The sequence below is a fragment of the Polypterus senegalus genome, chromosome 2, assembly GCF_016835505.1.
Source record: "Polypterus senegalus isolate Bchr_013 chromosome 2, ASM1683550v1, whole genome shotgun sequence".
Taxonomy (NCBI): Eukaryota; Metazoa; Chordata; class Cladistia; order Polypteriformes; family Polypteridae; genus Polypterus; species Polypterus senegalus.
In genome coordinates, this window is record NC_053155.1 from 292,796,672 (window position 1) to 292,809,920 (window position 13,249).

Below are 13,249 nucleotides of genomic sequence, written 5' to 3' on the forward strand. Positions count from 1 at the left end.
CCTGTGGTAGAGCTAGCCAAGGTAACCAAAGAGTCTGAGTTTTTGGGCTTGCGAGTGTCCTGATAAAGACCAAGATCCAGGCCTTTAATAACTTCTTGGGCACAGCCATCAGCAGTGTGTCTGTCTGCGGAGAGAGTGTCAACCTTGTTGAGAGGTTTACTTACCTTGGCAGTGACATCCATGTCTCTGGTGACTCTTCCTGTGAAGTCAGTTGACGGATTGGAAGAGCATGGGGGGTCATGAGGTCGCTGGAAAGGGGTGTATGGCGCTCCTGATATCTATGCAAAAGGACAAAGGTCCAAGTCTTTAGAGTGTTTGTGCTTCCTGTCTTGCTATATGGTTGTGAAACGCGGACGGTATCCAGTGACCTAAGACGAACACTGGACTCCTTTGGTGCTGTGTCTCTTTGAAGAATCCTTGGGTAGCGCTGGTTTGACTTTGTGTCAAATGAGCACTTGCTCACGGAGTCCCGAATGAGGCACATTACCTGCATTATGAGGTAGCATCAGTTACAGCACTACGGCCATGTGCGCAATTCCTCAAGGGTGATCCGGCTCACAGTATCCTCATTGCTGTGGACCCAAGTGTCTGGACCAGGCCAAGGGGAAGCCCACTTAACACCTGGCTTCAGCAGGTAGAGGGTCATTTCTGGAGGGTGGGATTGAACTGTGTGTCTCGCTGTGGGGTTGCCAACCGGGATCCTGAGCTGTTTCGTCGTGTGGTGGGTTTGGCAATGCGCTGTAGCAGTGCATGCTTACCAACCTGACCTGACCTGACCTGGGAGAGTTAGAGTGGAATGGTAAGACCTTTGAGAAGCTGATTTCATTATAGTTGTTCCTTTTAGAGTAAAAATTATGAGGTCTATTCCTTGCTTGATTGAGATCCCTCTCAACAACATGAGAATGGGTATCTATGATAAATGGTCCGTGGTGTGAAGCAAATTTTAAATAAATCATTGTGCCCCAAAATGTACATGCTCCTCTTGGGCTGGGTGTGTGCAAGTATGTTTTGCTCCATGGTTAATTAAAATGCTGGATGATCACTTCACATATTCATGCAGAGGCAGGCTGATCAGTCAAGTGCCTAAATGGTGCCACTGAGGGAGCAGCTCACATGTACCTAATTAGGCAGGCAAATGTAAGAGGAACCTGCATGGCAGAGAGGCTAGATGGATGAAAGAGTGGAGGTTAAAGGGGAAAGAGAGAGAAGAAGGTAGGAACAGAAGAGAGATTAAGAGAGCTTAAGGGCTGAATAGGTTCACTCCAGCTGAGCGGTTCAGGGAGTTGGAGTGACCTGTTTTTTAAGTGACTCTGCCATGTAAGTCTAGAGAGAGGCAGCAGGAGTTGGGGAGGCTTGGCTTGGGTCTTGAGACAGCCACAGGGACTTGAGCTTCAGAGACACAAGGTTTAGTGTTGGCACCCTACTGATATCCTTGGAGCAGTAGGGACCTGGACCTAGAAGAGAAGGTTGGCTATGCCTGTCAGTTAAACATCTCCTCTACTGCAAGGCTCTGTGTGGGGTCAGTAAAGGAGACATCAGTTTTAAAAAGAAGCACCTGGGACTGAGATTTTTAGAGACGATTCCTGCCATGTTTTAACAACAGTTTTATGGATTTACATATTCTGGATTTTTACCTCCACAGTTCACTTTTTTACAGATTGTTTGTTTGTTTATTTATGGGTGAAGAATACACTGCCTTATTTATTTGGACAGTCTCTGATTAGTTTTTGAGTGTTTTAAATAAAAGCACCTTTCACTTTTGCACCTACCCTTTGTCTTGAATGCATGTGTCCTCATTTGCCTGACTCATCTTGGTTATAGTATTGACGATTCAGGTGCAAGACGCTCCCCAAATACAACCAGGACCATGGACCACAACCCAGACCATCACAGTATCCTCTGTCAATGACGACGAAACTTTGCAAAAGTCACCCTCATCTTTACAAATGTACCATAGTGTAAGGAACTTTTACTAAGGTGGAGAGTTTTTAGTTTGCAGAGATGGAAGGAGCTATAGAGAAGGCAACGGTGTGGTAACTTACATGCCATATTTTCAGTATCTTTACCATTCGGGTGTTTCTTTTTTTTCCCCTCACTCTTCCCTCCTTTTTCTTCTGTTGTCTCATCAGTATTGAGATGCTGGCATCTTCCTCCTGTCAATCTTTGACCATTTAAAATCATATCTGGAGTTCATTTTCAGGCTTTTTCCTGGTTTACCTGATCCCAGGTTTCATCTTTGCTTGTCCTGTTTTGCCTGGTGGCTACATTTCTATGACTTGACAATATCCTATGGGAATCTGCCTTTGGCAGAGTGTAAGGTTACTCATAGTAATCAGCCACAAAAATCCACCACACAAGTAAAATGAAATAGAAATTTCATTACATCCACCACCAATAGATTTTTCTTCAAGAAAAAAATCTGTAAAATCTTAAGCTGCATGAATATACTGTTCGATGATTTTTACTTTCATCTTTGAGGACATTTAGGTCTTTTTAAATATTTTGCATTTTACAGATAAAACTCTTCATAAATTGAGCTTCTTACCCATTTGTTATTCTAGGCTGTCCAAGGCAGATCAGGAAGCCAGGTGGAAAGGGATCTGAGAGTTGATTTGGGTTTCAGAGGAATGCCAATGACCGAAGAACAAAGAAGACAATTTAGCCCTGGTCCTCGCACTACTATGTTTCGTATCCCTGAATTTAAGTGGTCACCAATGCACCAGAGACTTTTAACTGATTTGCTGTTTGCTTTGGAAACCGATGTTCATGTTTGGAGAAGGTAAGATTTATATAAATCTATCAGAAGAGAAACAGCATGGTTGCATTAATTCTTACACTGTTTTATCCTACATTGACTCCCAGCTTCATCCCTCTGCTTTTTAAGTTGGTAGGAGTTTTCTTTAGGGGAGGCTGTTCTACTTTTTCAGGCAACTCAGAACTGGCCCACGACAAACAGGAACATTTGTGAGCAAACAGTCAAGTGTTCTTAGTTTTGGACTGATGTCCTGATTTAGATCAGTTCCATAATACAACAATATTTGTATTAGTGGGGCATACTATGTATACCACAATAAAATTTTTAATTGAAGATGTACTGTGACATTTATTGATTGCTCATTGTATTGATTGGTTATGCATATGAACTAATCAGATCATTAGAAAATTATTTTTTTTTTATCATATCACATGTTGAAGAAAGTGATGCTTCTGCTGGGTGAAATGCATATAACTCTGCTACTGAATCAGATTCATTTGTCTTTTAAAATAAATCTATCTTATACAAATGCCAGAAATAGATTTTTAACTAATGCAAACGCAGGCAGAATCCAAATGACTCATCCTCTGATACAGGAAGTACCATAAAAGTTGCAATTTCTCTGTGTTCTCTGTGAATTTTCAGTTAATGTTATTCATCTACTCCTCTCCAGGTCAAAACCTAGTTCATCTAGGATCTGGCAAGGTTTTACCATATTAGTTATCACTGTAGTATGTGTTCATTGATGCTCTGCATGGAATTAAAATAAGAAAAAATAGGAAACAAATGTTAGAACTGACACAACTCATTTTGTTTTACAGTGCTTTATCTCCATCCATCCATCCATTTTCTAACCCGCTGAATCCGAATACAGGGTCACGGGGTCTGCTGGAGCCAATCCCAGCCAACACAGGGCACAAGGCAGGAACCAATCCTGGTGGGTGCCAACCCACCGCAGGACACACACAAACACACCAAGCACACACTAGGGCCAATTTAGAATCGCCAATCCACCTAACCTGCATGTCTTTGGATTGTGGGAGGAAACTGGAGGAAACCCACGCAGACACGGGGAGAACATGCAAACTCCACGCAGGGAGGACCCGGGAAGCGAACCCAGGTCTCCTAACTGCGAGGCAGCAGCGCTACCACTGCACCACCGTGCCGCCCCAGTGCTTTATCTTCCATGCTGAAAATATACCTCCTTATACAGTATAAGGGAGTAAAAGATTATCTATCTATCTATCTATCTATCTATCTATCTATCTATCTATCTATCTATCTATCTATCTATCTATCTATCTATCTTTAAACTGTACTATATTGTTCAGCCAAATGAGTGGAGAACATCAATCCAGACATTACAACTTTTATCAATTAAAATAAAGTTCTCACTAAAACTTAAATTTAACAAGCAAAGAGGTAGCAACCCATTAAAATTAATTTTACTTTATCATAAACATGTATGTGGAACAAACAGAACAACAAAGCCTATTTTCAAATATCAAATACTGTATTTAGGCATTTATAACATAAGGACAAACCCATAAACATAACATAATGTGTCTTGGGTTTAATGTTGAAATTTAATGTTTAAAGGATTAGACACGGAGTACAAAAGAAAGGTATGTTATAATCCTAACATTAGCCCCTACACTACATTCTAATATAAATTAAGTGAAAAATGTCTGGATTTATATGTGTTTTTAAAACATGTTAGTTGCTTTACATTTTTGTTTAATCATACATGTAGCATTAACATAATTCCAGTCAGTTTTCAGCTCTTATTATAAACCAATGACTCCACACTATTAAATAAACTGTGACACAGAATGTAATTTCTGACAAAAAGATTTTCAAAGCTGTAATATATTATACTAGCTGACATACCCAGCGTTGCCCAGGAGGAAAATAAAGTGTTTTTTTTTATTGTTTGAGATAAACATAATTAAAAAAACACAACTTTAAAAATAAAAATAAATTAACAAACAATAAAGACTCACTAATGTGCTTGTTTTGCGGTCTTGTATGTGTGTTATCATCCAGTTGACGCTCAAAACCGGCCAACTCTATTTAATTTAAAAAGCAACAGGGGCGCGGTGCTGCTTAAACATAAAGAATGCTGGCAGTCGCCTGCTAGCAGGTTGGAAAATAAAAACTTTAATTTTGCTTCTTCATCACCATGCTGAATGCTGCTAAGTGGTCAATCTGACCTTCATTCTAAATTAACATTAGATAAGGGACAAGTGCACTATAATGTATGCATGTATGAATGAGTGGAAAACATTGTTCTGCTGTTATGGACAATTTTGGATACATACTTTATTCCCTTTAGTTGTAACTTGAGTAATTGTGTTTTGTTTTTATTTTATTTTTTTCTGCACTGGAAAATTGCACCTAAACATTTTGTTGTACAATGTCTCATTGCTACAATGACAATAAAGATTTTGATTTGATTTGATTTGAAAAACCTAGGGGTTGGTGGCAGAATTGGCACTCCAGCCACCATAAAAAAACCCCACCCTGTTCCATACCATCTGAACTAGTGTGGTGCTGAGGTGTCACCCGTTGCATGGCTGCACTTGAGTAATATTCTGGGATCCTGAGTTGGTTTGTCATGTGGTGGGTGCGGCAATGGGCTCTATCAGCGTGTGCTCCTAACCCCTCTCTCTCTCTCTCTCTCTCTCTATCTATCTCTCTATCTGTCTCTCTATCTCTCTCTCTATCTCTCTCTCTATCTCTCTCTCTCTCTCTCTCTCTCTCTCTATCTCTCTCTCTCTCTCTCTCTCTCTCTCTATCTCTCTCTCTCTCTATCTCTCTCTCTTGTTGAATAATTGTGCAGGGGGAACTTGACACTGATGGTTAGGATCAAAACAAGTGAGGTGTACATTAGGCAGGGGTGGGTGTATTGAAGTCTGGATGTGTGCAGTCAGCTGGCTCTAATCTCTTTAATTGCTTTAATTGGTTAGGATCAATTACTTTTTGGTGAGAGAAAACTTTGTTCATTAAAACATTAAAATCATACATTATTATTCACCCAGGTGCTCTTTTATCCAACATTAAAATTCATTTGTACACTTGAATATAATGTCAAAAATTTGAAATGATAAAGAAATTCAGGAAGGGGGCACATACTTCTTCATATACCTGCAGTAATTAACTACTCTTTTTATGGTATACACATAGTAAAAGCTTCATTGTTTTGTTCATGTTGCGTGTTAATGACAAACCTTTTTCTATCCTGCAGAGATCATTGTTTTACAGACCTATTCAGATTTGCTCTAAATACTGTATTTGTGTTTCATCTAAACTGTTATTGCCTTCATATCTGTGTTTTTTGGATTTGGATAAATGAAGCATGTCCAGGCCGTGGAGCCAGTAATTACATCTCAAGCCTAAAGTCCCAGATTCAGGGACTGTGTTTTATGTAATGCAGAAATAAATATGATAAATTCATTGATGCCATCTGCTTTCATCCTTAATGCTAAATTGAAAGACTGACTCACATTTTATTCTTTGAACGCATTGCTTATCTATTATTTAATTAATCGATCTATTGTTTCTGAAATATGTCAACAAATTGATTACTAAAATACAGTGTTGAATTCATCCCTGGTACATTTAAGGGAAAAATTATAATGTCATTCAGTCATTATCCAACCCGCTATATCCTAACACAGGGTCACGGGGGTCTGCTGGAGCCCATCCCAGACAGCACAGGGCGCAAGGTAGTAACAAACCCCGGTCAGGGCGCCAGCCCACCGCAGAAAACTATAATGTTATAGTTTTATTTTAAAACACAGGCAAGTGTTTCATAATCATTCAAGAATTCTGGGTCCAGAGTTAGCAGTGTATTTCAGTCTCCACGCAAAATTTTCAGTTTGTTCCCCACTCCACATGTGAAAACCAGCTTCCATTGTTAAGTTGTAGTCCAGGGGTGCTAAACTTAGTTCCTAGAGTGCTGTAGTGGCTGCAAGCTTTCATTAAAGCCATTTTTTCCATTAGTAACTAATTACTAATGCTAAATAAAACATACTATGTTGCCTTAATTTTAATTGACTTGTATTTTAATTGTTTATTTTTTTCTTAAAGCAGTAGCCAATCAAGTACTAGTCTAACTTAAAAGAATTTTTCCTTTTTCCCATTCACGTCTTTCGTCCTTTCATAAAATATCTCAATAAAATATGTGAAATAAAAAAAGTAAATCCCAGCATTTGGATAGTGATCTCTGAAAAAAGAATAACTGTTTTGGAAATGTCTAGTGTGGCAGAATGGGAACACGAACAAGTCACAGCATTAAGCACCAGGTTTCAATAGGGGATTTGTTGCAGTGAAGATAATGGCTATCCTGGACTGTTTGAAACCCCTGAATTAACCTGTCATCTGTTGGCTTGCTTTATATCTATTTATTGTTTAGATGCTGGTTATGGAAAAAGCAATTAAGCAAGTCATTTATAATTAAGGCAAAATAAGTATGTTAAATTAGCCAGAGTATTTGGTTACTAATTAAGCAAGTGAATGGAATGAAAACCTGGCGCCACTATGGCCCACCAGGATCCAGGAGTTTCACACCCCTGCTTTAGTCCATCTGCATCTGTCTCATACATTCCTAAGTTTTAATGAGAAGAGGTGAGTACCTGACCACCATCTTTCATCTTGTGGGTAGTGATTTATAACAAAAAAAAAAAAAACATTTGGGCTGAGCCAGAGTGACCTTGTATACTTTTGTTTGCTTAGTTTTCATGTGTACCATAATTTGTTTTTTATTATTTACCATAATGAAAAGTGAGTTGGAGTGACTCTTGTTTGACCCAAACTCATAGTCCAACTTGTCAAGGATAATCCTACCAGGAGAAGAACCCTTTGATTACGTGGTGAACTGGCGCCTTATCCGGACTTTGATGTTGCCTTATATTCATTTCCTCTCCTTAGAAAATGTTCAAGTATAGATTCAAAGGTTTATTTTCCATTGGCATATAGTTCACTGTAATTTGATCTGAAATTGAAATCAAAATAGGTGAAATACATGTATCACAAAAAATGTATGTTATTGGTGTAATTTCTCTTTATTTTTTAACCCTTCATAAGTAAGTAAGTAGAATGGTGCAGAAGTGATTAGAGCCGCTGCCTCCTGATGCCTGATGTCAATTCTAACATTGTACTTGTCTCTATGTATTTTTTTCAGCCATTCTACCAAGTCTGTGATGGATTTTGTCAACAGTAATGAGAATATAATTTTTGTACATAATACCATTCACCTCATTTCTCAGATGGTAGACAATATAATAATTGCCTGTGGAGGAATACTACCATTGTTGTCGGCAGCAACTTCACCTTCTGTAAGTATTATCATCTGTATGTATTGATCCATAGTGCCATCTTGTGGACAAGCAGTGTCTCTGCAATTGTTAAGAAATTAAAAAAGGACACTTGGTTACAGTACAGTACACATAAAACATGTAACAATGCATTAATGTGGACTTGTCCTTTAAAATGTTCAACATATATGTTTTAAAATGTAAATAAGCACTACACTTATAAATTATATTACCGGTTATAGTATTTTCAAGTTATATGCTCTGAATCTCATAAATACTATAGCTCTAAACAAACATCAATCAGTTCACTTTACAAAATATAAACTTTTCAATATTTTCCTTCCTGAAGTACACCCCAAATGTTTTGTTAAAACATTTTATGTTAAATACAATTTACCATCTTATTGGTTGTGCATATGTGAGCCATATTTATGCATTTGTATTTTATATTGATGGTGAAAAAATAATCCTGGAGCCCACGTCTGGTAGTAAATTAAGTTTTGTGTTTTTGGTGTTGGAATATTTAATGTAATCCATTTATAAAAAATAAAAAAAAGAGTCTTTGAAGGGTTGTGCACTTACTACCTAACTAAAACAATGCAGTTCCTTTTGATTTTAATTATCTTTTTTTTTCTTGTGTTGTTGTGTTCTGTTGTTTGTTATGTCTGTTGCATGTCCAGGGTTCTAAGGTTAGTATTACTGCTGTAAGTTTCCGTTTTATTTATATATACATATATATTACTGTTTTTGGTTATAAATGTAATTGACATGCACATGATTTGACATTTACAATGTAGGCCTTGCCTTCCCTTTCAAGATGGTACGACTGTGTGTGTTTTTTCTTATTTTTTATTATTATCCTCATTATTTTTTTTCTTACTACATGGTTTAAGTCCATAAGATATATATATATATATATATATATATATATATATATATATATATATATATATATATATATATATATATATATATATATATATATATGTATGTACTGTATGTATGTATGTATGTATGTATGTGTATATATATATATATATATGTATGTATGTATGTATGTATGTATGTGTATACAGTGGAAGCTCGAGATACGAACAGCTCTGTATACGAGAAATTTAAGATACGAGGAAAGTATGAGCGAAAAATTCGGATCTAAATATGAGCATTGGCTTGCGTATCGAGCCACGAGTCAGGCTGTGGGTATGCGTGAAACGTTTCCCGATCCACCTCAACTCAGGGATTCACCCAAGCTGACGCTGCCCGCCCGTCAGCTCACTCAATGTTCCTTGTTCTCCTGTAGCGTGAGGATCTACGCGTTTGTGCACTTGTGATTTCATCATTTTTTTTGCATTTAAAGTGAAAATAATTATTTCACGAGAGAGCCTTCCTGAATCAGAGGGGGACTCTCCTTCCCCACAGTAACCCGTTTCCTCCTCCCCACCTCCCTATTGTCTCCCTCAAGCCAGCCAGGACTCTTCATAAAGGTAAACTACAGTATAAATTTTTTATCAGTGTTATTTGTTAGGAAAATTGATTTTTATGTTGATATTTTTCAGTGTTATTTGGGTGTTTATATTTTTGGAACGAATTAACTGGATTTCCATTATTTTTCAATGGGTAAGTTTGTTCTAGATACGAGAATTTCGCTATACGAGCTCAGTGCTGGAACGAATTAAACTCATATCTCGAGGTTCCACTGTATATATACAGTGCATCCGGAAAGTATTCACAGCGCATTACTTTTTCCACATTTTGTTGTGTTACAGCCTTATTCCAAAATGGATTAAATTAATTTTCTTTCTCAGAATTTTATACACAACACCCCATAATGGCAACGTGAAAAAAGTTTGAGGTATTTGCAAATTTATTAAAAATAAAAAAATTGAGAAAGCACATGTACATAAGTATTCACAGCCTTTGCCATGAAGCTCAAAATTGAGCTCAGGTGCATCCTGTTTCTCCTGATCATCCTTGAGATGTTTCTGCAGCTTAATTGGAGTCCACCTGTGGTAAATTCAGTTGATTGGACATGATTTGGAAAGGCACACTCCTGTCTATAGAAGGTCCCACAGTTGACAGTTCATGTCAGAGCACAAACCAAGCATGAAGTCAAAGGAATTGTCTGTAGACCTCTGAGACAGGATTGTCTCAAGGCATAAATCTGGGGAAGGTTGCGGAAAAATTTCTGCTGCTTTGAAGGTCCCAATGAGCACAGTGGCCTCCATCATCCGTAAGTGGAAGAAGTTTGAAACAACCAGGACTCTTCCTAGAGCTGGGCAGCCACCTAAACTGGGCGATCAGGGGAGAAGGGCCTTAGTCACGGAGGTGACCAATAACCTGATGGTCACTCTGTCAGAGCTCCAGAGGTCCTCTGTGGTGAGAGGAGAACCTTCCAGAAGGACAACTATCTTTGCAGCAATCCACCAATCAGGCCTGTATGGTAGAGTGGCCAGATTGAAGCCACTCCTTAGTAAAAGGCACATGGCAGCCCACCTGGAGTTTGCCAAAAGGCACTTGAAGGACTCTCAGACCATGAGAAATAAAATTCTCTGGTCTGATGAGACAAAGATTGAACTCTTTTGTGTTATTGCCAGGCATCACGTTTGGAGGAAACCTGGCACCGCTCATCACCAGGTCAATACCATCCCTATAGTGAAGCATGGTGGTGGCAGCATCATGCTGTGGGGATGTTTCTCAGCGGCAGGAACTGGTAGACTAGTCAGGATAAAGGGACAGATGACTGCAGCAATGTACAGAGACATCCTGGATGAAAACCTGCTCCAGAGCTCTTGACCTCAGACTGGGGCGACGGTTCATCTTTCAGCAGGACAACGACCCTAAGCACACAGCCAAGATATCAAAGGAGTGGCTTCAGGACAACTCTGTGAATGTCCTTGAGTGGCCCAGCCAGAGCCCAGACTTGAATCCGATTGAACATCTCTGGAAAGATCTTAAAATGGCTGTGCACCGACGCTTCCCATCCAACCTGATGGAGCTTGAGAGGTGCTGCAAAGAGGAATGGGAGAAACTGACTAAGGATAGGTGTGCCAAGCTTTTGGCATCATATTCAAAAAGACTTGAGGCTGTAATTGCTGCCAAATGTGCATCGACAAAGTATTGAGCAAAGGCTGTGAATACTTATGTACATGTGATTTCTCAGTTTTCTTATTTTTAATAAATTTGCAAAAACCTCAATTAAACTTTTTTCACGTTGTCATTATGGGGTGTTGTGTGTAGAATTCTGAGGAGAAAAATGAATTTAATCCATTTTGGAATAAGGCTGTAACAAAGCAAAATGTGGAAAAAGTGATGTGCTGTGAATACTTTCCGGATGCACTGTATATTTATGTATATTTATGTGTGTGTGTACAAACAGGCTTTTCAGAGCCAGTAAAACAGGTTCATCCTTCACTCTGTGGTAAGGTAGTATTTCATCATTGAATTTCATATGTATTTGTGTGATGGAGACTTAAGGTACATATTCTGCAGATAACTATCAAAATAATATATATATTGGCATTTACCTGACTCTGGATGCAAGGAGTAGAGTTGGCAAAGGTTGATGAGATTAAATACTTGGGATCAACAGTACAGAGTAATGGGGATTGTGGAAGAGAAGTGAAAAAGAGAGTGCAGACAGGGTGGAATGGGTGGAGAAGAGTGTCAGGAGTGATTTGTGACAGACTGGTATCAGCAAAAAGCTAGGTTATATGGGCTGGAGACGGTGGAACTGACCAGAAAACAGGTGACAGAGCTGGAGGTGGCAGAGTTAAAGATGTTAAAATTTGCACTGGATAAGGATGGATAGGATTAGAAATTATTACATTAGAAAATCAGCTCAAGATGGACGGTTGGGAGACAAAGTCAGAGAGTCGAGTTTGCGTTGGTTTGGACATATGCAGAGGAGAGATGCTGGGTATATTGGGAGAAGGATGCTAAGGATAGAGCTGTCAGGGAAAAGGAAAAGAGGAAGGCCTTTAAGAAGGTTGACGGATGTGGTGAGAGAGGACATGCAGGTGATGAGTGTAACAGAACAAAATGCAGAAGAAAGAAAGATAGGGAAAAAGATGTTCCGCTGTGGCAACCCCAAACGGGAGCAGACGAAAAAAAAAGAAGAAGAAGATTGGCATTTACCTCACTCTATAAAGGAATCAATCAGTGGATTTAAACCATATCAGCAGAATGTCATACCCACTACCCTTTGGCTAATTGTAAGATTTGAAGGACTTTATCCTCTGATGTGCATTTGAAAGTGTGGTAAATAGTTTATGTACATTCATTGAACTACAGTTTCCCTGATTGTGAGTTTCTTGAAAGAATTTTCCTACATAAGTTCCTACCCTGCTTTAATTTGATTAGCATTTACAGTTAAATATTTAAGGGGTGCTTGTCATGTGTCATTACATCTCAAATACGTTCATTAACATCAATGAATTTGTCCTTAATTTTAGTATGTGACTGTAAAGGTGAAGGGTGGATGATAACTTTAATCGTTCAATGACCTCATCAGTGCAGAACCACCTAATGTCAGGGCAATGCTTATGGTTTATTAATGGAGGCTATTCCTCTATTTTTTTTATTTTTACATGTTAAGTGTGAGGACTGGAATAGAATATCTTGGTTTATATTCCAAGCACAATGTTCCTGGTTTTGTTCCTGAATTTTCACTGTGTGCCCCAAAGGAAATTGCTTTACCTACCTCTACACTGATAAAAAAAAAAAAAAGAATGTCATATCCTGATCTTAAGTCTCCATTATTTAATGTATCTGTCAAATGTACATTATTAGTCCTCATTTATTTCACCTCAAATAGCCAGCAAAAGATCCATTAGACCATTTAGCCCAACATACAAATATCATCATGAAGAGATGAAGTATTAAAGTAATTTTGTAACTTATTCCTTAAATCTATGATTCACTTTGTATTGAAAACCTTTTTGTTTATCTATTTATTTGTTTCCTTGTTTTTTGTTTTTATTTTTTTAAGCTTCATTAAATCGTGCTTAATTTAGTGAAAAAGGTATAAATTATTGAATGTTGCTCCTGTGTCAAATATTAATCTTAATAAGACATAAAAACTTTGTAATTTCCCTTTGTGTTAAGAATTTTTCCTTACAGATTTGCATAGCTCATATACGTTTAGATCACAAGCCTCTGACTGGCTGTGTGACCATTA

At 38.2% G+C, this 13,249-nt stretch overlaps 1 protein-coding gene across 15 annotated transcripts in view; it reads left to right on the plus strand.

The window, feature by feature from the left end:
- Window positions 1-13,249, plus strand: part of nbeaa (neurobeachin a) — an 894,135-nt gene that overhangs the window by 370,311 nt on the left and 510,575 nt on the right. For 9 of the 15 annotated variants that reach the window (XM_039745777.1, XM_039745778.1, XM_039745781.1 and 6 more), the window contains exons 23-25: window positions 2,562-2,779; window positions 7,941-8,094; window positions 8,754-8,777. In XM_039745777.1, the coding sequence (XP_039601711.1) occupies window positions 2,562-2,779; window positions 7,941-8,094; window positions 8,754-8,777 (396 nt within the window). The remainder of the gene's footprint in view (window positions 1-2,561; window positions 2,780-7,940; window positions 8,095-8,753; window positions 8,778-13,249) is intronic. The other 6 variants (XM_039745780.1, XM_039745786.1, XM_039745789.1 and 3 more) reach the window with 2 other exon arrangements.